The following is a 27,005-nucleotide window of genomic DNA, read 5'->3' on the forward strand; positions in this document are numbered from 1 at the left end:
TCTCAACTTGGGCACTATTGACATTTTTTATTGGATATTTCTTTGCAAGGAGTTGGGGGGGTGCACTACCCTCTGCACTGTAGGATGTTTAGTAGTCTCCATGGCCTATGGTGTCTACCCACTAAAGAACAATAAAACATGTCCCTTGGACATTGCCAATTCTCCCCAGGGAGGGAAAAAAGCCTCCCCTTCTCCCACCTCCACATTGAGAACTGCTTTAACCTTACAAATTCACTTAACAGAGAACTCGAAGGACCACAGCACGACATCAGGAATTTTCACTGGAGCCTTTTTCCCCAATAGAAAAAATATAAAAGAATATTTCTATGGATTTCATGGACAAGACCCAAAAAAGGACAAAACCAAAAAGAAAGGATTGATAATTTTGCCTACATTAAACTGTAAAACTTTCATATGAAAAGCATCATATATGAAGTTGCCACAGAGGAGAAAATATTTACAATACAAATAATCGATGAAAGGTTAATATTCAGAATACACAATTGTATTAGTTCCTTCTCGCACTGCTATAAAGGACTGCCAAAGACTGAGTAATTTATAAAGAAAAGAGGTTTAATTGACTCACAGTTCCACATGGCTAGGAGGACCTTGGGAAACTTACAATCATGGCAGAAGGGGAAGCAAACACATCTTTCTTCATATCATGACAGGAAGGAGAAGTGCCAAGCAAAAAAAGGGGAAAGTCCCTTACAAAACCATCAGATCTCGTGAGATCTCACTCACTATCACAAGAATAGCATGAAGGTAACTGCCCCCATGATTAAATTACCTCCCACTGGGTCTTTCCCATGAACTACAATTCAAGAAGAGATTTGGGTGGGGATACAGCCAAACCATATCAATAAGGGATGTCTCAGAATCAATAACAAAAAGAAAAACATCCAATAAAAAAATGGGCAAAGGATATGGTAGGCCGTCTGTGAAGAGGAAACTCTGAATGGACAATACACTTGGAAACTGGTCAACCCCATGAGTAGACAGGAAATGCAAATTGAAATGATCACATCCTACCTTACACTCATCAGAGGCAGTAAATGAACAAGTTGATAGTATCAAGTATTGGGGAGCGGGCACTGAAGCGGTAGTATCTACTCCCATACACCACTAGTAGAGGCACAAATTGGTAAACATCACTTTAGAAAACTGTCTAGCATTATCAGGTAAGATTGACTCTGCCATTACTCTCCCTAACAAACACCCTAAAAAACTAACACATCTCCACAAGGAAACACCATCAAAGGGTGTTTACAATAATGTTTGTAATAAAAATGAAACAAACCAAGTATCTACCAATTGGGGAATGGATAAACATTTAAGATACACGTGCACATGATAGGATATCATTAGCATTAAAAATTAATGGACTGTATGTGTAATGGGAAAATCATATTTTAAAGGATACTACAGTATGGACCCAATTATATAAAGCTTAAAAACAGAGAGTATACCATTTATAGACACATGCATATTGGTTTAAAAAAAAAGGGTGAAACTTGGATAAAAGGGAGGAAGTAAATGGGATGCAGGGAGGTCTACAATTGAGTTTACAATGTTTTATTTTTTAACCAAACAAAAAGAAGTACCTCTGAAGGAAAAATGGCAAAATGTTAACCTGTGTTTAATTGGGATTGTGGATATGTGGGGTATGAATTGTTTCATTCTCTAGACTTGTTTGAAATGTTTAGTTTTTTAAATTAAACATTTAAAAATAAATACATCTGGAAAAGGCAAAACTATAGGGGATTGAAAACAGATAGGTGGTTGCCAAGGGCCAGGGATGGGGGTAGGGGTTGACTACAAAGGGGCCCCAGGAATCTTCAGGAGTGATGGAACTGTTCTATATCCTGCTTATGGTGGTGGTTATACAACTGTATTCATCCGTCAAACCTCACAGACATGTACACTTCTTAAAAGGTGAATTTTATTGTATGAAAATTATACATTAATGAAAAAATAAACATGAAAAAATATCTGCTAATAATGGTAGGAACAAAAGGTGCAGAATTAGACATTAATTATTTTAAGTTTCTTACCTAACAAAAAGGAAATACTATATAAAATTGGGTTGTTACTTGGAAGCATATATCAATGCATTCCTAGGTATAATCAATACATTTTAAAAATTCGATCAACATTTGAATTAATAATAATAAATGCATTTATATCACAGAATCTGCTGAAATACCCAGCACTTTATCCCCTTCTTAAACAAGAGCAAAATGCAACTTCAGCTCATTCTCCCTGCTCTGGGTGCCGGAACAGAAGAGGATTTCTGACATTCATATTAATATTCTTGATGTTCTTATAATAAGTAGCTGTCAGAAATATTTGGTTATTGAATGAATGACTGAGTCAATAACCAAATGAGTGAAAGAAAGAAGAATCACTTCTCTGTCTTAACATCCTGTTTCTATTTTACTGGGGCAAGATCTTCTCTTACCTCTACAAGGATAGTGATAGTTTCATTAAGTTTTCTTCTCTCTGCATAATCTCCTGTCTCGAAATTCCTTTTTCTGTGGATTCCTTTTAGTCTTGCCCCTTCCAGATATCAAAGGCTTTTCTCAGGTTTGTGGTAACCCTGGTTGTGCTCATGATTAAGGATGAGGGACTTAGAAGCTGAATGGAAGCTTTGAGTCAGGGTGACCAACACTGAGGGGTGACCCGGAATGTGGGAGTTTCAGCACTAAAACCAAAAAAGTCCCAGGCAAGCCAGACTGAGTCGATCACCCTACTCTGAGCCCATGGTGTGAGCTTCACGGGAGGGGATCAGGCTGAGACTTTTCTGGAAGAGCCTTTAATGTCAATATTTTTAGGGATTTCATCTTGGGCCAGTCAGAATCCCCAAAGAAGCAGTTTCCAACCTTCTGCCTGGAGGGTCAAGGCCTGTCTGGCAGGGATCGGGCAGCCTCCAGGATGCGGTATTCACACAGCTCTCACTCCTCTGATCTCTTCTGATCTGAGCGTAGAATCCCCATCCTCCTGGCTTCCCTCAGCCTAGAGATCCTGCTCTGTCAGCCTCTGGGCATCAGCCTTGTCCTTCTTCACATTTACAGATCTAGAAGTGTGACAAGGCTGAAGGTGGTAAAGACAAGGACTTTCTCCATGATGCCACCCCCACTCCAGCCATGCCCATCTTTCCCAGAAGTCCCCAGGGCACTTCTCCTTGTGTATCATTGGTCAGAGTTGGGTCACGTGACCAAACCTGCACCAATCACAGGGAAAGAAAAAGAGGAGGAACATTATTGGTTTCTACCAAATATGATGATTTCCCTTGGTGTGGGCACATTGATAAGGGAACAACATCAGGGTTTGTGTAGTGAAAGAGGAAGGGGTGCAAATGTGAGTAGGCCACCAAAAGTGGCCACCTCTCAGCATGTACAAACACAGTGTTGATTTAAATCCCACTTGGGGTCTAGGGACTAAAGTTCTAAAGGTTTCTCATCCTTTCAAAGGCCCTGGGGCCTCTCAACTTTGAGCTTCACTAGAAGTGTTACCAGTGCAAAGTGTCCAGGTTCTTGGTGTTTCGAACAAAGAATTGAACAAAATGCACAAAGCAAGGAAAGAATGAAGCAACAAAAGCAGCGATTTATTGAAAGTGAAAGTAGACGCTCCAAGGTGGGAGTGGCCTGAGCATAGGGCTTCAAGAGTCCCTTTACAGAAATTTCTGGGGTTTAAATACCTGTTCTAGAGGTTTCCCATTGGTTACTTGGTATGCACCCTATGTAAATGAACTAATGGCACACAATCAGTCTGATTGGTTGTGGAAAGCAACCAATCAGAGGCTGAAGTGAAGTTACAAAGGTTACACCCTGTGCAAGCATCTAATTGGCTGTGGAAAGCAACCAATCAGAGATACTTTCAATTTTCCATCTGCCACACAGAAAATGGCAGGTGGGGGTGGTTTGCAAAGGGACTAGCCGCTGATCCTTTTGTTGCTTAGATGTGGAAAATTGGGATTTTCCTTTTGATTTAGTTCTAGGAAGTCAGCGTGAATTGGCCTTAAGTTCCCTGACTCCAGACCCTATTCTCCTGCCTCAGAAGGGGGACTGATTGGGCGGTTTGAGGGTATGATTCTTGTAAAATTGAGCATCTCTGAGACCTGGGTGAGAGGAGCCTGCCCAACTGTACGAGAAACCTCCTGGAAAAGAAATCATCTAAAGAAAGAAGGGGTCATTTCCAACATTAGTGTCAACTAATGTTTATTTAACACCCACCGTGTACCAGTCATAGTGCAAAGAACTAGAGACATAGTGATGAAAAGGACAAATGCAGAAGGAAAGCAATTGTCACTCCATCCAGTCACCCTCCATCTTAGCGCCCACAGACTCATACTGCATCCAAGGGAGATGAATCTATATTGGAATGAGTGAAAATTGTAAGAGTAGTTTCAATGAAAACGTGACGAGCACCCCGTGTACTGCTTCAAAGCCTGAATGAGAAAGTATAGATAGCCCAAGGGGAAGCAGAAGGGACTTACCTGCTTGTGGCATTTGTGGAGGACATTTGTGCACTGAATGGACAACATGGTCTGGGCAGGTGGCTGTCCCAGCCCACGTGGTGACAAGCTTTGAGAGTGGAGTGGGGATGTCAGCAGGTGCTGGAAGCACCCCCACCCCACCCCCACCCCCGCCACCTCCACCTGCAGCTTTGGGTAGCTCTGAGAGCAGAGCAGGGGTAGGGGCAGCTCTGAAGGGAGCCAGATCCAGAACGAGGAAAGAGCAGAATTCAGGTGTTCACAAGACAAGCAAGTTGTCTCTGAAATCCCCCAAAATGAGTCTGGAGGAAAGTAAGGAGGGTTGAAGTTCCTTTCAATCTGCTGTGGTGATTGTTGACAGTTAATGTAACCTATTTTTATCCACAGTTGATACATGGGTATAAAACATGGATTTCAGAATCTAGAAGACTTAGAGGAGGTACCCATCAACTATACTCTGAAACTGCTCTTTCTATAAATTTGTTTTCTCTTTATTATTATATGATTTTCAAACATATACAAAAGTAGAAGGCTGGGCATGGTGGCTCATGCCTGTAATCCTAGCAATTTGGGAGGCCGAGGCAGAAGAATCCCTTGAGGCCAGGAGTTGGAGACCAGCCTAGGCAATATAGTAAGACCCCATCTCTACAAAGAACTTTAAAAAATTAGCTGGGAGGTCAGGTGCAGTGGCTCACAACCTGTAATCCTAGCACTTTGGGAGGCTGAGGTGGGTGGATTGCTTGAGCCCAGGAGTTCAAGACCAGCCTGAGCAACATGACGAAACCCCATCTCTACAAAAAATACAAAAATCAGCCAGGCATGGTGGCACATGCCTGTAATCCTAGCTACTTGGGAGGCTGAGGCAGGAGGATTGCTTGAGTCTGGGTACAGAGGTTGCAGTGAGCTGTGATCAAGCCACTACACTCCAGCACTCCAGGCTGGGCGACAGAGCCAGACCTTGTCTCACAAAAAAAAAAAAAAAAAAAATTAGCTGGGTATGTCAGCACTCACCTATAGTCCCAGCTACTTGGGAGGCTGAGGCAGGAGGATCACTTGAGCCCAGGAGTTTGAGGCTGCAGTGTGATATTGCACTGCACCCCAGCCTGGGCAACAGAGCAAGATGCTATCTCTAAAAAAATAAAAATGAACATAGAGAAAAAGTATAATGAGGTTCCATGGATCCATCACCCAGCTTCAAACATTAACCAAATGGCCAGTCTTATTTCATCTATGCCAGGTCCTCCCAATATTGTTTTGAGGCAAATATCAGATTGTATATCATTTTGTTCATAAATATTTTAGTATGCAACTAAAAGATAAGGGATATAAATGTATGTATATATATGTAGTAATATATACTATAATATTACTACATAAAAAGTGCAATCAGTCCTTAATATCATCAAATACCTAATCAGTATTTAAATTTCCAGTCTTATAAACATCATAATTTGCCGGGCGCGGTGGCTCACGCCTGTAATCCCAGCACTTTGGGAGGCCGAGGCGGGCGGATCACAAGGTCAGGAGATCGAGACCACGGTGAAACCCCGTCTCTACTAAAAATACAAAAAATTAGCCGGGCGCGGTTGTGGGCGCCTGTAGTCCCAGCTACTCGGGAGGCTGAGGCAGGAGAATGGCGTGAACCCGGGAGGCGGAGCTTGCAGTGAGCCGAGATCGCGCCACTGCACTCCAGCCTGGGGGACAGAGCGAGACTCCGTCTCAAAAAAAAAAAAAAATCATAATTTTTACAATTTGTTTCAGGATCCAAATAAGGTACACACAATCTATAAATCTGAAACTTCGAGGGAATTCTAGATTGAAACAAACCCAGAACAAAACTGGATTTCTCTAACCCTACCTTATGTTATATGAAACTACAACAGTGGGACGATTGGGTTTTTTCCCCTTATAAAAAAGTCTTTCCAAAGCTGTGTCAGTCATTAGCTAGCTACTTCCACAGGTCCCAGATTTCTGGTCTCATCACTGGAAGCATTTGGCAATTTGGCTGCAGAACGATGTTGGCAGGTGAGTCATTTCCCACCGGAGTCCACCCATGTGGCAGTGTTACCCTGAAAATGCCCCTGGTCCTCAGCAGCTCCTCGGAGGCCTAATGAAGTGAGAGGGTTCAGGTGCCAAAGCAGCCACCAGGGGGCTCCCGAGGAACTCGATGAACTTCGGCGTTCACTGAAAAGCCAATTTGGCTGCTTTCTTACGGCATGTCTGTTGAGCGTTGGCGCCCCACTCCCTCAGGCTGGCTTCCGCAGCAGAGGCACCAGACCTCAGGGAGATAAGGCTTGTCCCCTGTGGCTGGCTGGCAAAGCCAAGGTTAGCTGTCCATGGCCATCACAGTGTTTGAAACGTTCAGCCCTCCCCTCCCCACCCACTTCGGTCATCTTTGCAAAATGCACTAGACAGCAAAGAGCATCCCCTGATGTGGCGCATCCCACGCTAACAAGGACCCTGTAGCCTGTGGTGGTTAATACTTTAATGATTAAGTAAACAAAGAACTTTATTATAAGCGATGGAATGGACTTAATTAATCCGTAAGTGTAGACAGCTAATGTGAAATTATACACCTAGAAAAAACACACCTGAGAACCGGGATCCCAACTTCTCTGTTTGGCCTTGTGAGTCTCTCCTCATCTCTAGGTCTCATCGCTGGAAATTGAGGGGGTTGGGCTAGAAGCCACAGGCTGAGGTCTCTTCCTTCTCTGTTAGTTTTTTTGGGGCCTTATCTTGGTGCATAGGGATATCCATCTATCTAGGGCTGCTGTGACAAAGTACCAAAAACTGGGTGGCTTGAAACAACAGACATAAATTATCTCACAGTTCTGGAGGCCAGAAATCCAAAATCGAGGTGTCCCATGGGGCCGTGCTGTCTCGGGCAGCTCCAGGGCAGACTCTGTCCCTACCTCCCCCGGCTTCTGGGGTTTGCCTTGGTGTTCCTGGGTTTGCATGTGACTGTCTTCTCCCTGGGTCTTCACATCGTCTTCCCTGTGTGCATGCCTGTCTCCGTGACCAAACTTCTGATTAGTATAAGGACACCAGTCATATTGGATTAGAGTGTCCATCCCCGGTGACTTCATTGGACTTCATTACCTCTGTAAAGACCCTAGCTCCAAATAACACCACATTCTGAGGCACTGGGAGTTAGCACTTCAACAGATCTTTTGCGGGAGGGGATACAATTCAGTCCAAAACAGGGACTATGGTGAAGAATAGGTGATATTTGAAAGGCCCTATAATGACAGACCCATGAAGTATGCATGCTAGCGGGTCACACCACTGAGGTTCTACGATAAAGTTACAAGTCTGCAAAGATGCCATAATAACATATTGACAGTTATGTCGTGGGAAAGTACATACTGTGATTTTACAGAGAAAAGTGAAGAGCATAACCCAAATGAGCTTCATAACCCAAATTACATTAAATTCATATTTAGGGCCGGGCGCAGTGGCTCATGCCTGTAATCCCAGCACTTTGGGAGGCCGAGGTGGGCGGATCATCTGAGGTCTAAAGTTCAAGATCAGCCTGACCAAGATGGAGAAACCCCGTCTCTACTAAAAAGACAAAATTAGCCGGGCGTGGTGGCGCATGCCTGTAATCCCAGCTACTCAGGAAGGCTGAGGCAGGAGAATCGCCTGAATTCCGGGAGGCGGAGGTTGCAGTGAGCCGAGATTGCTCCATTGCACTCCAGCCTGGGCAACAAAAAGAAAGCGAAACTGCATCTCAAAAAAAAAAATTCATATTTAATCATTTCCTGTGATAATATAGACAATCAAATACAGATTAAACCAAAAAGAAATCCAGTTTTTTTTTTTTGCTAAAATGGTACAACAAAAGTTTATTATTGTGCTACTAAAAATTTATAGAACATCATAAGCACTAAGAACTCTTTCACATATTAAATACAAAGAACATGTATATATTAAACTTTCACAAAATGAGATTCACACCCCTTCTTAGGAACGCAAGCATTCATTGCATAAACAAGGCCACCTCATCTTTGCTCGTCATTACCAATGAGGTCCATCCATTCTTTTGTGTTTTAACCAGAACATTCGTGGCCCAGCAGGCACTGCTTCAGTTCCTGACATGGTTTCTCAATGAACAGCGTCAGGGCCAGCCCAGTGACGAAGGTCAGCACACAGTGTCCAGAGAAAAGGTAGAACTGGAGACAAAGTGGGCAGGGTGAACACAGTTTTACTCTGGGATTCCTATTGTGTTCAGATCTAAAGTGTACCATCCTAGCTCTATGAAGTGTATCTGTAGGACAATCAGTGCTACATATTAAAAATAAAATAAATAAAATAAAAGATATTATCCTGTGCTGAAGCCCTCCCTCTTTCTCCCACATATAAAGCAAAGAACAAAGAAGCTCTTAGAAAAAAAAAGAAAAAAGCCTTCCATAAAAAAAAAAAGCCTTCATAAAAGCAAATAGAATGCCTTGTTGCTCAAGAAGAGAACAAGCTATGGTACCATAACATACCATAACAGAACTAGGAGCGCGTGCTTGCGTGCTAACTCACCATGTTTGCGTCAGTGTAGTGAATCAGTGTTTCCTGAAGGCCATTGTAAAGGATGATCAGAATCGGATGCACCAAGTAGCAAGCATAACTGATGCTGGACAGGAAACTCCAGATGTCCCAAGAAAGCACACGGTTCACCAGACCTGGAGGGAACAAGCACTGATGCATGAAGCCACAGCCTGTCTCTGGGCTGGGGAAGATGCCCCGTTGTCCCATTGATGCTCCCGTTGCATTCTGCACCTAAGTCTGTGAACTTTTCCTAAGAAAGTCTTTATGCGTCATAATTTTAAGACAATGTACCAAACCAAAAACCACCTTTCCATTGCAAGAATTATGATAACACAAGAGAGATATATGGTTTCAGCCCCTGAGCATAAAACATTCCATGTATAAAACAAGGTATACATTCCTCATACTCACCTGGGTTCTGGATCAAGATGTAGCCACAGGGGGGCCTTGGGATAAGGCATTTAACATTGCCAGGCCTCCAACTCTTCATCTGTCAGTGAGAGCCTTGCATTTGATCACCCTTTAGGTGCCTTTCAGGACAAATATTCTGTAACTTGGTATATATTCTAGAACTGTGTTGTCCCAGGCAATAGCCCCTAGCCACTTGTGGCTATTTAACTTAATTAAAATTAGATACGATGAAAACTTCCTTTCTGAATAGGACTTATTGCTAACCTTATTTGGAATAAGGGTCTTTGCAGATGTCATTAAGATAAGGAACCAGAGATGAAATCATCCTGGATTAGGGTAGACCCTAAACCCAGTGACAAATGTCCTTATAAGAGACAGAAAAGGAGTCACAAAAGCAGAGGAGAGATGCAAGGAAGAGAACCATGTGATGACGAAGACAGAGACTGGAGTGAAGAGTCCACGAGCCAAGGAATGCCAAGGCTTGCCAGCAGCTACCAGAGGCTAGGAGAGGGGATGGGACAGATTCTCCTTCAGGAAATCCAGAGGGAACCAATCCTGCTGACACTTGGATTTTGAACAGCTAGCCTCCAGAACTGTGAGAGAATAAATTTCTGTTGTTTTAAGCCACAGAAATAAAATATAACTTCTGTTTCTCCTCTGCCTCCTCCTCATTTAAAGTGCTCAGTAGTGCATCACAATTTGCTCATGATAAATCTTTGGAGCCATCCTAGACTCCTTTCATTCCAGACTCCACAGAGTGCTTCCAAAAATGTGTCTCAAATCAGAGCACTGCTCCTCACCTCCATGGCTAACACCCTCGTGAATCTTCCATCACCTCCTGTGTGGGCCTCCGTGGGAGCTTCCCGGTGGATCTGTTGGTCTCTGCTCTTGTTCTTGCCACCCTATAGTCCCCATACCACATCCAGAGTAATCTTTTAAAATCACATATCAGGGAGAAATGGGGAAGGGGAAGATATTGATCAAAGAGTACAAAGTTTCAGTTAAACTGTTGGAGTAAGTTTTAGTAATCTATTGCACTGCAGTGACCACAGTTAATAATAATGTACTGGATATTTTTCAGTGGCTGAAAGAAAAGATTCTTAACATTCTCACCACAAAAAAAGAGAACTTGGCGAAGTGATGCATATGTTAATTAACTTGATTTCATCTTTCTACTATGTATACATATACCAAAACATCACGCTGTACTCCATAAATACATACAGTTATTATTTGTCAATTTGAAAATAAATTTTACAAATCCACAAATCAAATCATGAGCTATGATCTGAATGTTTACATTCCCCCAAAATTCATACGTTGAGATCCTAATCCCCAAGGCGATAGTATTAAGAGGTGGAGTCTTTGGAGAGGCAATTAGTTCATGAGGGCTGGGCCTTCAGGAATGGGATTAGTGCTCTTATAAAAGTGACCCCAGAGCCGGGTGCGGTGGCTCATGCCTGTAATCCCAGCACTTTGGGAGGCGGAGGCGGGTGGATCACCTGAGGTTGGGAGTTCGAGACCAGCCTGACCAACATGGAGAAACCCCATCTCCACTAAAAATACAAAATTGGCTGGGCGTGGTGGCACATGCCTATAATCCCAGCTACTAGGGAGGCTGAGGCAGGAGAATCGCTTGAACCCAGGAGGCGGAGGTTGCAGTGAGCCGTGATCGTGCCATTGCACTCCAGCCTGGGCAAACAAGAGTGAAACTCCGCCTAAAAAAAAAAAAAAAAAAAAGTGACCCCAGAGAGACTGCTCTACCCTTCCACCATGTGAGGACACATCTAGAAAGTTCCATCTAAGAACCAGAAAGCAGGCCTTCCCCAAACACTAAATCTGCTGGTGCCTTGATCTTAGATCTCCTAGCTCCAGAACTGTGAGATATAAATTTCTGTTGTTTTTAAGCCACCTCATTTATGAGATTTTTGTTATAGCAGCTGAAATGGACTAAGACTTCATGTGACGTGGCATTTAAAATAAAATAAAAACTCTTCCCATGGCCTTGAAAGCTCTGCCTAACCTGGGTCCTATCTTCCTCTCTGAGTTCCCTTCCCACCTCTCTCTCCCCCTTAACCCTTGATTCCTATCTCACTGGTCATTTTGCTCTTCCTCCAAGTCACTAAGCTCGTTCCACTCTAGAGACCTCTGCCTTCACATTCCATCTGCCCAGAATGCTTTTGTAACACATCTATGCAAATGTACCCCTAGTCCAGTTAGTTACCCACTAATCCCTGCTTTATTTTTATTCACTGTATTTAAACTTCCCCCGACCCCACAGTAATCTCTCACAAGGACGGGATTTTTCTTGTCTATTGCTGTATCCCCAGATTCTAGAACAGTACCTGGCATAGAATAAGCGTTCAAGAAGTATTTTATGTAATTAAGTGAAAAAACACAGATGGACTTACAGACAAAAGACACATTTCCCCCAAGTGAAGGCTATAAAGGTAAACCACAATTTCACGGTAGGAAAAAAACAAGTAATTGCAGAAAAATGAAGTCAGCAAAGAATCCAGGCTCATGCAGATAAGCCAGACACAAAAGAATGCGCCCTAAAGCAAATAATACCGTGTTCATGTTACGAGCCACAAGTGATTCCAGCAACTATTCATCATATCATATTAATGTTGCTAATGCGAATTTTATTGGTTTTATAGTTTTATGATTACTTCATAAATTTGCTTTGGCTTTCTGAATGCATGTGCTATAAACATAAAATTTTGTATCTAGGTTTATGTTTGTTCATGTTTAGGCAAAATTGGAACAAAAATAAGAGCATATAGTCAGGGTAACTTGAATCTATGTACCCAGGGAAACAAAATGTATTGAATAAAAAAGAATACAAATAATTTGGGCCAACACCAAGAAGCCAAAAGAATTCTTATTTCTTTGGAATAGACCCACATATACTTAAGTTTGAGGACGAAAACTGTAGGTGACAGACCACCACTGAAGGACTTTAACTGAAGGAGTAATGTGGTCAGATGACTCTGGCAGCTCAACAGAAGACAACTTTGAGCATAACAAGACCAGCATGGTCTACATTGCTACCAAGCAAAAAGATGGTTAAAGATTCATTGAATCATCAAGATCCCTTCTAGTCCTGAGAATCTCAACTAAACATTTCTTCTTATTCAAACTTCTTATTTTTTTTTCTAAAGGTCATCAGCTAGAAACTTCTTTTTTTTTTTTTTTTTTTTTTTTTTTTTTTGGAGATAGGGTCTCACTCTGTTGCCTAGGCTAGAGTGCAGTGGCACGATCTCAGCTCACTGCAACCTCCGCCTCCCAGGCTCAAGCAATTCTCCTGCCTCAGCATCCCAAGGAGCTGAGATTACAAACGCGTGCTGCCATGCCCAGCTAATTTTTGTATTTTTAATAGAGACGGGGTTTTGCCTCGTTGCCCAGGCTGGTCTTGAAATCCCAGGCTCAAGCAATCCACCTGCCTCGGCCTCTCAAAGTGCTGGGATTACAGGTGTGAGTCAGGTAGACACATATTTTCCAAAAATGTATTTAAGCTATCACCTCCTACATCCACCTACTAATCCATCTTGATATCTCGTAGATAGTTTTGGAGATACAAATCTAGGACATCAGGTGCCCCTACAGTTGTGGATTGGCTAATGACAACACACTTTTGAATGATAAATTGTTCAAGAATAAGTAAACTGGCTTGCTCATCACCTGGGTGACGAGATCGCACCCTTTCTCAGACTAATGACGGAGAGCATTGACTTGTTCCACTGTAATAATAATGCTGCAGGCTGGACGTGGTGGCTCACGCCTGTAATCCCAGCACTTTGGAAGGCCGAAGCAGGTGGATCACAAGGTCACAAGTTCGAGACCAGCCTGGCTAACATGGCAAAACCCCATCTCTACTGAAAATACAAAAATTAGCTCGGCGTGGTGGCAGGTGCCTGTAATCCCAGCTAATCAGGAGGCTGAGGCAGGAGAATCAATTGAACCCAGGAGGCGGAGGTTGCTGTGAGCCGAGATCATGCCATTACACTCCAGCCTGGGTGACAAGAGCAACAGTCCGTCTCAAAAATAATAATAATAATGCAAATTTGTTTAATCTTCTAACTTAACCTAAGTCATTGCTCTCTAATATCATTTATGTTAGCCAGTTATTTTTGATAAACAGCAGCACCTCTCACAGTAGAGAAGAATACTGTGATGTTTGCAACATTAGAAATGACCTGTGCCAGGCCACGGGGAGCAGTTGTTTATGAGGCTCTATGACAGCACAGGAACATGATCATGGGGTGAGGCGGCAAGGTTGTGGTAATGTATCCCAGAATTTCCCATAAATGCAAATACATCCGTCAGAGAGAACGCAGTCCATTTCCTCTTTAATATCACTTTTCCATATAAGGGAAAGCTTTTAAAATTAAAATATGAAAGATCATTAAGGCTCATTTTAAAATTAAAATATTAAAGAGCATCGCTATATTAAAATACTTCTAACATTTAGGAACCGTTTTAATTAACATCCGGGAGAAGTGCTGCCACTTAGGCGTGAAGAGCACTGGCTTTGGACTTCGTGCTGAGACCTGGGTTCATTTTCTAGTTCGACCACTCACCAGCAGTGGGACTTTCACTGCGTTGCTTTCTCTCCAGACACGGTTGTTCTCATTGCTAATTATAGGTCTTCCTCCCAGGGGTGTGGTCAGTGCTACTGGGGATCTGGGTGGTGTTTCCCACAAGGTCTAGTATATACCATGTGCCCAGTCAGCTGGCCACTGTGTTTCTCTTTCAATCATTATTTCCCACCACCTACCTTTGCTGAGGCTGACTGGCATGGGTTTACAGGCTAAGTTTAAACTCTTCCTGATGGGTTATTTCCCTAGAGTATGAAGTGGGCATGCCTCCCCCCAGATCCACTGCTCCTGTTCCAGGGCTCTGGGTAGCTTGAGGCCAGAACCTCTTCTGGGAGCTTTCTGCCAGCCTTGTCCTGTTGTTTGCTGACATCCCAAGCACACAGTTCCTACCTCTCGCCAAATAGAGAGGAGAGGGAGGAAAGCATCAGGTGACTTGGATACACCTTTCTAACCTGGAGAAGATTCTTTTCCACTGAAGCCTTTTATCTGCTTGGCTCTCTGCATGTTGAAAGCCAACTCAGTTATCAAAGGGGATCTTGGCAAGCATTTAGTCTACACCTTCAGATGGGGAAACCAAGACTCAAGGTGCTGTGACTGGAAGTCTTGCTCCTAAGCACTAATTTTTTTTTCTCGTGACATTACTCTGCCTGAATTCACTTTCCAACTTCTAAACTAGCTTCATTGGAGGGGCTGCATCTTTTTCTTTCAGAACCCGCACTTGTGCATACATCCATGTAAAAATCTTACACTTAAATTCTCTGTCTTTTCCAAGGACAGAGAGAAATTGATATTTTTGAATCAGTATCAGTCATTCATCAACCACCCCAGAAAATAGAAGACCCTCTGGTACACTCCTTGTGTGTTCAATTTGTCACCTTTGAAGGAACAGGGTGTGAACCCAACAGCAAAGCCCGGAGCCACTTCCATACCTCCATATCCTCCCTGGCACGCAAAAAGGACCCAGCCCACGGCCGCCGCCCACAGGGTCCGGTGGAGGGCTTGGTAGAGAGCTGCAGCTACTGGAAAGGAAGCAGAGGCGTCGTCCACCACGTATGCCAGAGCGGCCACCGCAAATAGGGTGGCCAGGGAGCAGCTCCACCCCAGCAGGACCTGCATCTGCGGGGAGAGGAGAGGCGGGGCCCAACCCTTTTTAGCCATTGTATAATTCCCTCCTCCTACACAAACGTATTTTTTGGTGTTATTACTGTCACTTAGGTCTTTATTCGCAAACCTCAGTCAGTGCATAGATTTGACTAAAATGGAAGGTTGTAATTTAAAAGGGGTGGCCAGGAGATCTTTGTGGTGACAGAGAGTCCAGTACCTTGACTGTGGGGGCAGGGGTTGCACAAATTTGCACATGGGACAAAATTACCCAGAACCATACAGATGTGCGCAAATGAGTACGTGTAGAGTTGGTGGATCTGAGGTCTATTGTGCCAATGTCCATTTTCTGGCTGTGGTCAGGTACCATAGTTATGTCACATGTTGCCTGCTGGGGAGCCAGAGCACACAGCACCTCTCTGTACTAGTTTTGCAACTTTTGGGGCATCTTTAATCATTTCAAAATGAAAGTGAAAAGAAAATCAATAAGTAATGTTCTAACCCACTCCTAATCTCCCATTTTGTCCCTTAACCAAATTAAAGCTCCTTGATGGCTTCTGCCTTCACCATAAACGTGAGGGCCTCAGCGCACAGCCCCGGCCTGGGCAGCAGCCTAGTCAAGTGGAAGGAATGGGAGGATGAGAAGTCTTCAGCTCAAAGAATAGCCCCAAGAGTTAAATCCTAACACGTGACTCAGTTCAAGATCTTGACCTTGCATCACCTGACTTGACCTTTTTAGACCCAGACCTGTCTCTCAAGTAGCTGTCTTGCTTCTCTGTGCTGTACTCAAGCTGCTGTGACGATGTCTACACTGCACTGAACCAACATCGGATCAGTCCACCGTCTTGTCTCTGAGACCTGCTTAGGTCTCAGGTTCCTGGCTGCGGGAGAGGAAAGGTACATACTCAGGGGCACTCTACTCTTTTAGCCTGGGATCTCCCTCACCCCTTTGCTACTTCCCTGGCCCAAATGGGCCTGCAGTCTCTCAAAATTCATCTTGGGTATCATGTTCTGTTTCTGTACTTGTCTGCTTATCTTTATTATGGTGCATCCGGCCTTATCTCACTCTTGGCAGCTTCCTCCAGCTTAGACCCTGTGTCTTTATTTTCTAGCTTCTAAAGCTTTGAGTTTGGTCTACCCAACTGTTTGCATTGTTTCTCCAGGTTAACGTGGCTTGTGTTCCAGCTCCGGGCTTCCTGGTCCTGACCCTGGCCCTTGAAATCATTCCCAAATGCTCTCTCTTCATGTTAAGTTTGGCCCTTTGCTGACACACATTTTCTCCCTGGGCCCCCATGTAACCTGGACTATGTTGAAGCCTCTCTTTAAAGGCATTCTGTTATAATCTACAACTGAATTATGCATTTCCTGGAAAATATCGTAACTCCAACCAAAAAAAAAAAAAAAAAATCACATAGCTTCTGTATATTCATTCCTTTCGGTAAAATCTTATCTCCTCTTCCTCCCATGGGCAACACAAGGTTTTCCAAGGACCAGGGTCTCTCCTCTGGAACATCTAGATAAGGTACCCACAAAGCCTAGGCAAACAAAGGTAGGACCTGGCAGAGGGGTTTGGGGCAGGAGGTATATCCTAATTCCTGGCCCTTCTTCCATTGAGAAGAAAATTCTCTTTCATCCATTCATGTGTTGAGTACCTTCAGTGAGTCAGGGTCTCAGAACCAGATGCTGGTGATTCAGAAGTGAGACAAGTAGTGAACTCCAGGAGCTCACCGTCTATGGGGTGAATAAATGCTTTATCATGTGGTACAAACCAGGGCCCAGAAATGCACAGTGCACAGAGGAACCCAAAAGAAGGACATGGCCTGGCCTGGAGGGATAAGGAAAGACTTCCTGGGGGTGAAAACTCTAGGTGAGCCCTCTAGGCAAAACAGGAGTTAAGTCAGATGAAAGGGAGAGGTGAGTAGGGGGAAGGGGTAAGAGGCAGATTCCAGACAGAGAAGGAGACATGAGCAACTGCACAGATGCCAGGAAAAGCTTGTGTGTATCAGTGGTGGCAGTCAAGGGCACTGTGAGCAGGTTGGTATCACTGACGTGCAAAGGGCAAGGCAGGGAGTGGTGAGAGAGATGACGCTAGAGAGACAGGCAGAGTGATGTCATGGGGACTCTGAAGGCCTTGTTGAACAGATCAAGCCTTATCATGGATGTCAAAGGAAGTCATGGAGAGATTTTGCATCGTTCAAGGGTATAGCCAAGGTGGTGTCTCACATAGATCACCATCTATTTAAGACATTTAACTTAGCATGAAGAGGGAGCATTTGGGAATGACTTCAAGGGCCAGGGTCAAATCTACTCATCAAGAGTAGAGTTGAGATCAATAAGACTGGAGGCAAGGAAACAAGTGACAACATCCAGGCAAGAGATGAGAAAAGCTTTAAGGTCAGTTCAAAAGGCTGAGAGAGGATGGCAGGAGAAACCATCGGCAGGGTGTAGGGAATGATTGACTGAGAGCGGTGGTCAGTGAGGAGGAGGCATCCAAGATGAACCCAGGTTTCCAGCTTGAGTAACGAGATTGGATGGTGAACCAGAATGATTGCCCACAAAGGAGCCAGAGAAGAAAATGAGTGTTGGGGTACATCTGGAAAAGCAAAGTAACAGCTTCTTCCCCTCTAGACACCTCATGTCCTGATTCCCACATACAACCATCAAATCTGACCAAGAATCTTGTGTATAGAAACCACTGAGAGTGTGCTGTTAAAAATCCAACCCAACTCAGTATCCTCTTCCAGAAGAGAGTCTTGCCATTGTAATCTCACTGGGTAGTTTTCTCACATTGGTGGTTTCTTTGGGTCAGTACCAAGGCTCCTACTGATGGGACCACGCTGGGTTCCAAATCTGGAGCATCATAAGGAGAGCTCAGTGAAGAAAGCAGAGATTCAAGCTCTGGCAGGAAGATAAAGGCCTTCTTATCTTAAAAAAAAAAAAAAAAAAATGAAGACGGGGGTCTCAGCATGTTGCCTGAGCTGGTCCTGAACTGGACTCAAGGTATCCTCCTGCCTCAGCCTCCCAAAGTGCTGGGATTACAGGTGCTAACCACTGCACCTGGCCAATTCGTTCTTATTCTTTAGCATGGAGAGACATCAATAACACTCTACAGTACAATACAGTACCCAGCAGGCTGACTCCTTCATCCACAGCTTTGGAAGAGCCTGGCCAGGTGGGCCACACAGACCCAGCCAGACCCATGCCCATAAAGTGAGGCACGGGAAATCATACCTTGGTTCTGAGAATGTTTTCCTGGTTGTTTTGGTGCATGTAAATGCTCAGAAAGAGGCCCACAAGAAATGGCCCGAATCGGCAGTAGGGCTTTGTGTAGTACTCCACAAAATACGATACAGTCGCCTCTTCACTGAAAAATACAAGGAAATAAGGCAAAATGTTATGTTTAATCTGGACATGGCAAAGGGAATCCAAATCCCTGATGGCCATTGGGATAATCAGCAAGCCCAAAGGTACATTTAGGGCACACTTGTTCATTTCCTCAGTCATGGTGTGCAAACAGTACCTCATGGTCCCGTCTCAGCCAAAGCTGTCTTGTTTAGGTTCCATATTCCCTCAGGCCCCTCCACCCCAGATCCCAAGGAAATATGATGAGTGTGTTCATTTTAAATAGCTGTGTCTGGTGGCCAGTATGTCAGAATGCTCTAAAAATGTAGCACCCAGATGTGAACCCAAGGGTCCCAAGGACAGAGACTGTCCTGAGAGAGAAGTGATGAGAGGTCCAGGCCAGGCCTTTAAAAGGATACCAAAAACTATTCTTTGAAGCTGTGTTTTTCAAGGTGTGGTACCTTGACATCAACAGCTGCATCAGGCCAGACATGGTGGCTCACACATGTAATCCCAGCACTTTGGGAAGCCGAGGCAAGATGATCGCTTGAGCCCAGGAGTTTGAGACCAATCTGGGCAACATAGGGAGACCCCATCTCTACAAAAAAAAAAAAAAAAAAAAAAAAAAAAATTAGCCAGGCCTGGTGGCACATGCCTACAGTCCCAGCTTCTCAGGAGGCTGAAGCAGGAGGTTTGCTTGAACTCAGGAGGTTGAGGCTGCAGTGAGCTGTGATCATGCCACTGTGCTCCAGCTTGGGTGACAGAGTGAGACTCTGTTGCAATAGAATAAAAAACACACAAACAAAAACAAAACACCTGCATTACCTGAGAACTTATTAGGAACCCAGACTCATGGGCCCCACCCAGACCTACTGGCAGTGGACCCAACCATCTGTGTGTTAAGAAGCCGTCCAGGTGACCCTGGCCCCTCAAGGCTGAGAAGCATTGCCTAAACAGTGCCCTTCACAGGAGACGTCCAGGTTATACCCAAGACCATGGAATCATCATCTCTGCACGTGGGACCCAGGCACTAAAAATTTTAAAACTCTCCTGAGCTTCCCAAATGCAGATTGAGAACCCCTGCTCTAAATTTATCACCATTAAAATTATCACCGTTCCCCACTGAAGCTAGACACACTCTCAGCACCTAACTGCCCATGCAGGGACTGCTGGAGAAAGGGAAGGTGTTTGAGGACTAGACATATGGTTCTTCGACTGTGGCTGCACATTTGAATACCCTGGGAGTGCTTACAAAAGTCAGCTGCCTGGGCCCCATGCCCAGAGATTCTGATTCAATTGTTTGGAGGTGGGGCTGGAAGCATCAGTGGATTTAGAAGCTCCCAAGTGACTCTAATATATGGCCAGGGTTGGAAAACGCTGGACTAGACATGAGTGAGCCTCCTCCTCGATCACTTGGCCATGCCATGAAATGGGAAGGGCATGATAGTCTCCTGGTCAGGAGGCTTGGGATGTCATCATCGATTCGTTCATTTATTCTCACATGCCACCCACTCACGGATTCACATGGAGCACTCACATGCCAGGAATGGTTCTGGCCATTTTATTTTGGAAGGTCAGCAGAGGCTGCTCTGAGAAGGTGACATTGGCACAGACACCTGAAAGATGTGAAGGAGAAAGCCCTGCCAAGATCTTAGATGTTAACAGAAGAGTAATTCAGGCTGAACAGCAAGTGCTGAGGCCCCGGGTTGGGGAGGGTGGGGAAGGGGGTTCGGGGAGCATGCTTGGTGTGGCTGGTCCAGTGTCAGCAGGTAGGAGGGTGACCAGTGAGGCCACTGGAGGAATTCGAGCAGATGACTGACGTGATCTGATATTCATTTGTGTCACTGCATTGAGAAAAGATTATCAGGTAATCATACCAGGTTTTCCTGTGTCATTGTCATACATGCCTCATTGGGGAGGCGAAATAGCACTGTGGATTGGCTTCTAGGTTCAAATCACATTGTGCCACCTACTAGTTGTGTGACCTTGGAGAGGTAGGTTCAGTCTCTCCATCCAACAGAGCCACCGAGCAGCAATTGGCTGCTGGAAGAGAAACACAGTGGAGCCACATGGGGGCGCTCCTTTCCTCTGAGAAGCGCTTCAGTGGGCAACGTGAGCTCAGAGAGGACCTACCAGTGCAGGCTGAAAGGTTCAGAAGTTTGGAAGCAAGAAGGCAATCAGCTTTCCCATCCAGACCAAAAGTTTCATACCCACTTTTTCCATGAACCAAAGGGCACAGGGTGAGCAGCCTGGCATTCAGCAGCCCTCCCCGGGAAGTCCTGGCCAGAGAGGGGCAGGCTGGGGAACCACGTTACCTGGCTTCTGATGGAGCCACCACAGGAAGTTTATATGCCAATGTGATCAGAGCAGTGGCTGTGAAAGATGCCAAGAACAGCATGGCTCCAAGGAGGATGAGGATTTGTGTACTCCTGCAAAGAAGAGAGGACACAGAGAGGAGTGCCCTTCAGTTTCTTGCCCCACAGATGTACTTCCTGTGGCACAAAAGGCTGGAAATCCTGAGTGTCAGAGGAACTTCCTGCTGGACCTGCTTTTGAGAGGCTGATGAGGGGCAGGGAGAGCTGGGCTGGGGCTGGAGGACCTGAGGCAGCCTCGGTCTTGACCATCCATTAGCCGTGCCACACAGGGCAGAGCCTTGAACTTGAGTTTCCTGGTCTAGATAGGAACAGTAATCACATCGATGCCTGACCACCCTGAGGCTTACTGTGTAGCTCAAAAGGAGTCCATGCCTGGGAATGCCCCTTGTCACCTATGAAACACGATATGGATACAAGTGGTGGTGGGTTTGGGAGAGAGGACTGTCAAAGACAGGATGGGACACAGAGTGGACCCACTCCAAGCACAGGGGAGAGAGGATCGAGAAGGAGGATAGTATGGTTTGGATCTTTGTCCCTGTCCAAATCTCATGTGGAATTGTAATCCCCAGTGTTGGAAGTGGGGCCTGATAGGAGGTGACTGGATCATGGGAGTGGATTTCCCCCTTGCTGTTCTTGTGATAGTGAGTGAATTCTCATGAGATCTGGTTGTTTAAAAGTATGTAGCACCTCCCCACTTTGCTCTCTTCCTCCTGCTCCCACCATATAAGATGTGCCTGCTTCCCATTCTGCCCTGATTGTAAGTTTCCTGAGGCCTCCCCAGAAGCAGAAGCCTGTACAGCCTGCAGAACCATGGGTCAATTAAACCTCTTTTCTTTATAAATTACCCAGTCTTGGGTAGTTCTTTATAGCAGTGTGAAAATAGACTAATACAGAGGGGGAACCAGACATGCCTTCAACTGAGGAGCAGAGCCTGAGACAAATGTCTGGGTGCAGGTAGTTCACGTGGGAGTAGGAATGAGGGATAGGGTAGGAGAATAGGGAAGCAGGGAAAACCAATACCAGGATGTGTTATCAAGGTAGCCAATGCTCAATTCTTCCAGAATGTTCCACAGGGCCTTATGAAATGTACCTTAAAACTGTCCTTTGAGATGAAAGAGAGAAGCATTTTCCCACTGTCTTCTGTCTCACATGGGTTAAAGATGGTCCCACACAAATTAATTCCTCCACACTTTGGGATCGTGCATGTATAAAACTAGGATGTTCCCTGAAGCACCCAGAGTGAGGCACTGTCTGGTTGTACCTGCTCGGAAGTGTGAGGGTTGGCATTTAGAGGATCTACAGTGGTGTGGAAGAAATGCTAAACACAGGTGCAAGACCATCCAGGCACAGCCTCACCTGGAAAATGCCTTTGACAATGCAATTCTGCTAGTGGAATTTGCCATGGCTGCTCATGAGGAAGGGATAAGATAGATACTATTCAGTTATCACCACAGTGATACAGGGAGAAAATTATTTTCAGCCAGAGTACCAATGTTAGTATAATGTTTGGAAAGAAGGATGAATTCTAGCTCCATGGTGCTATGATTGATTAGTAATGTCTGCTATGAGGGTAGGCAGGGGGTTATGGTAATAATGCTGTATGTATATTTACTGTGACTTCTGCCAGACCCCTTAGCTCTTCGCTCCTTGAATTACTGAGCTCCAGAAAGACCTGATTCCACTGGCATTCCATGGAATTATATTCTCTAAAGGAAGAAAAGCCCTACTTTTATACTTCCTTCCACTTACAAGCTAAATCTTGTTGCATAGTCACAAGCTTGGACAGTGTGGGCTTTCAGTTGAAGGACTGAAATTCACCTTCCACCACAGCCTTTAGGAAAGATGCTGACATTGGGGCCAGGGCTTCTCAGTCATAAGGACACTCACATGGGTTCCCAGGGAAGTCTAGAGTGGGCAGGCATAAGAACTCGGTGTCCTAGGTAAGTGGTAGTCAGGCCATCCAATAAAAACCCACAGCCACCCAAGTAAATATGTGTTTAACTCCCTGGGGGACTTAAGACCAGTCCCTGGCACCTACTTCCAAGATCAGTATCTCCACCACAGACTCCACAACTCTCTTCCAGCTAGCACCATGTCAACTAAACTCATACATCTTCCTGACATTGAATGTTACGGGCTGAATTATATCCCCAACAAAGTCCTATCTTGAAATCCTAACCCCCAGTAATTCAGAATGTGACTGTATTTGAAGATGGAGTCTCTAAAGCAATAATTAACATTAAATGAGGTCATTGGGGTGGGCCTTAATCCAATATGACTGTGTCCTTATAAGAAGAGGAAACTTGGAAACAGAAGGAAGAACATGTAAAGACTCAGATGTTTTGTTTTATTATTAATATTCCACTCTGACAACAGTTAAATTGGATGACTAGAGGACTGAATATTGATGTTCCCTCTAAGGAAAGTGCTTTATCATTATGATTCAAGAGCGCAAAAGACATTCATGCCCTTTGAACTAGTAATTCCCCTCAAAGATATATATTATACAGAAATATCAAAGTTGGAGACAAATCCAGGCACTGATAAATATTTCCATGAAAATATTTATCAAACCATTATTTACAAAAGCATAACATTGGAATAATCCCAGTATTAAACAATAGAAGGTATACATAAATTATATATTTTATTCATGGAATGGAATGTTATGCAGACATTTAAATTATGTTGCTTTAAAAATAAAATAATATAGGGAAATGCATGTGTCATAAAACTATTGAAAGAAAGATACTAAGGTGTATATACAGAATGCTTTTCTGTATCAAAAGCTGGGCAGAGCCTGGGCAACATAGCAAGACCTCATCTCTTTAGAGAAGTTAAAAAATTAGCAAAGTGCAGTGGTTCATGCCTGTGAGTCCCAACCACTTGAGAGATTGAGGCAGGAAGGTCGTTTGAGCCCAGGAGTTGGAGGCTGCAGTGAGCTATGATGGCACCACTATAGCAGCCTGGGTGACAGAGTGAGACCGTCATCTCTTAAAAACAAACAAACAAACAAACAAACAAAAAACTGGGCAGAAAAAATATCAGAAGAATAAGCCCCAAAATATTAGCAGCAAATTCTCCTTCCCTTGACTGACAAAGTGGAACTGGGGTGATTTTTCTCCCCCTCTCTGAACTCCTAATGTTTTCCAATGTTTCTCAAATTGAACATATATTTTAACAAAAAAGAACAATAAATTTTTTAAATATGGCATGAATAATCCACAACTATAAGTCTCTCCATGAATTATTGAGGCCTTAAGGTGTTTCTAAAACTAACAAAAATTAAGGTGATAAATATCCAATGTGGGAAAGCTGGTGCAGCGATACATTGCTGAGGGTGTTGTAAATTACTTCACTCTTTCTGGAGGGCAATCTCACAATATGTGACAAGTGCCACAAAACTGTTCCTACCCTTTGACCTAGCAATTCCACTTGGAAATCTGCCCGCATGGAAGTAACTAAGAGAAAAAGTAGTGTGTTCAAAGGCATGCATTACAGTGACATTTATAATCATGAAAAATTGGCCACAATCTAGACACCCAACCATAAAAATGGTAGATAAACCCTAAAACTGACAAGTATGCAGGTTATGTCAATATGTGGCAATGTTTATAAGAACAGTTAAATGGAAAAAGCTGAGCACTAGATATTACATGCACACAATGATTGTAACTCTGCAAAACACACACTGACTGGAGCAGGATCAATGTTGGAGGAGAATGCGGAAGAAGGCAGACAGTAGAGGATTTGGTATTTACTTTTCTGTAAAGTTAGTTTCCTACATTTTAAAAAGCGGCTCTGCACAGAACTGGGACACTTTCTGAGGGTTTTGTGAAAGAGGCCACATGAGGAGAAAAGCTTGTCCCAATCAGACTCACTTTGCGTGTATGAAGATAATCACTGGTGTGGTGAGGTGGAACTGGAAGTCATTGGCAAGGTACCAGGTCCAGCCATTGCACTGAAAAGAGAGCAGCAAAGTTCACTCTTCCTTCATTTACCAGTTCTGCTCCACACTCTCCACCTGCCTGGACTAGGAGGCAGAATTCAGTAGGGTGGGGCGAATTTCCATGGGAAGACAAAGGAAATTGAGTTAGAGATACTCATATTTCACATCCCTCATCTTGAGCCTTCTACCAAGCCTGGATGGCAGGTATTATTGCTGCCATTTTACAAAATGGAGATTCAGACACATTTTCTCTTTTGTTTAAAAAAGAAAAATGATCATAGCCCATCTCCTAGGACAGTTGTGGGACATGAACTCTGTCATGTTACAGGAATGTAAGAGTTTCTCATCATTATGGTGCAGTTGGAAGTCAGAGGGGTCAACGTTTTTCTCTTTTCCTTGCCACTCCCCATGCCCCAACTCTAGGTGGAAAGAACAAGTTCATTTAGAACCAGGGCTTGGCTCCAGATGATGTTTTGTGGAGAACCCCAGAGTTCCCATGGATGACTGACGTGGGATCGCCTGGCCAAAATGAGTTCCACAGATGGTCTGTGCTTGTGCCAGATGAGATGGTTACCAGTGTTTTTTTCTTCAGTGTGAGGAAGTCCCTGAGGGCAATTCTCTCCAAAGGGCCCTGGCACTTCTGCTTTCAAGGATCTAAGGTGGGCTGTACCTCAAAAACGTCACTGGCTGGTATCCTTGCCACTGCTTCCTGCAAATGGCCCAAATCAGTTTGCATTGGGGAAAACAGCCCAGATTATCCCCCAGGGACCCCATCACAGCCAGGCGGCCCCCCACCTGCGGGCAGGTAGATGGTGATGCAAGCCTGTCCATATGGCTGGGCCTTTGCAAACGGAAGGCAGCCATCTAGTTAGTGAGTTGCTATATGCAATGATTAGGGCCCTGCCACGCTTTAGCAATTCCGTTTTCAGCCTTGATTTCAAGGCATATGTGGAACTGGTGATATAATTTCATTACAGCTATTTCACTTTCACTTGCTTCAAATTCATTATGAGGAAACTGGGGCTTTGGAGAAGCCAAGACATACATAGATCTTGTTGCTCCAAAGCAACTCGGTCAGGTCTACTTTGAACTTGAGTAGAATCCAACATAGTAAGGGTGTGATGCAATGTCCCATTGCAGTATAGACTCAACAGACAGAGGTGAGGAATCTGTCCTTTCCCTGTTGGGCAACATGGGCTGGCACAGGAACAGTGATGGGGCAGGGTCAGCTGCCTCCAGGACATGTGCCAGGATGGCTGGCCCCTTGCTGGCCACTGCTATGCCCCCCTCCCTCTGCTGTTCACAGCGGCTGCCCCTGCATAGCCTGGCAGGGTTACACCCACCCCATGACCAGAAGCCATCCCCCACTCACACAGCCCACCTTCCTACAGCATCACCAGTACTCCAGAGAAAACACCAGAATCAGGTTGGCCCTTGGAAAGTTCAGCATACCGGTTGAAGAAATGAGACGCCAGGTTTGCACCCTTCTGCCTTTCCAAAGCCAGCAACTCGAGACTCACCGCATTCTCGACCGACACAAAGTTGTTTAGTAACAGCAGATTTGTCCACCATGCTTGCCGGCAGTTATCCCAGTGGAATTTGGGCACTTCCCAGACAGGTCCCCAGGGAACAAGAGAGAACAGTCCAACCAACAAGCACACTGAATACAGGTGAAGAGGCTGCAACCTGGCAGGAGAGAGCCGGGAGAAAGAAGGTGACTTTCCACTGAGGTCCCTCCAGTCCCCTCAGTGGGAACGTGGCGGGTGGGGCATAAGGTGCTCTAAAACAGATTGTACTGTCGGCAGCTGCCACCCAGCCACACCTCAAACGCTCAAGCATCCACAAGTTCAAGATCACTTACTGAGCACCGATCATGTACTGGCTCAGGTGCTACTGCTGCAAAAATACTGCTGTTTATTTCTTTTTTTTTAGAGACAGGGTCTCACTCACTATGGCCCTGACTTCCACCTCCGGGGCTCGAGCAATCCTCTCACCTCAACCTCCCAAGTAGCTAGAACTGCAGGCGCATGCCACCATGTTCCACTAAAAATACTGTTATTTATTGAGCAAGTCATATAGGTGAACCACGGTGGGAGGAGCCTGCTACAGATTTCTAAACCTCAGAACAATCCTGCAAGGTAGCTGTGACCTCCCTTTTATGAAGAAATTATAGCTAAGAGAAGTTAGGGTGA

The 27,005-nt window shown here is 44.6% G+C and overlaps 1 protein-coding gene across 1 annotated transcript in view; it reads right to left on the bottom strand.

Annotated features, from left to right (window-relative positions):
* Positions 1–8,347: 8,347 nt before the first annotated feature.
* The window catches only part of LOC105477053 (O-acyltransferase like protein), a 76,779-nt gene continuing 58,121 nt past the window's right edge, over positions 8,348–27,005 (bottom strand). The window contains exons 9-15 of the mRNA XM_011733373.2: positions 26,334–26,499; positions 24,746–24,825; positions 20,805–20,918; positions 18,379–18,511; positions 14,976–15,162; positions 9,026–9,168; positions 8,348–8,667 (exon numbers count right to left, since the gene is read on the bottom strand). Of these exons, the coding sequence (XP_011731675.2) occupies positions 8,545–8,667; positions 9,026–9,168; positions 14,976–15,162; positions 18,379–18,511; positions 20,805–20,918; positions 24,746–24,825; positions 26,334–26,499 (946 nt within the window). The 3' untranslated portion in view covers positions 8,348–8,544. The remainder of the gene's footprint in view (positions 8,668–9,025; positions 9,169–14,975; positions 15,163–18,378; positions 18,512–20,804; positions 20,919–24,745; positions 24,826–26,333; positions 26,500–27,005) is intronic.

This window comes from Macaca nemestrina, chromosome 19 (genome assembly GCF_043159975.1).
Source record: "Macaca nemestrina isolate mMacNem1 chromosome 19, mMacNem.hap1, whole genome shotgun sequence".
Classification (NCBI taxonomy): Eukaryota; Metazoa; Chordata; class Mammalia; order Primates; family Cercopithecidae; genus Macaca; species Macaca nemestrina.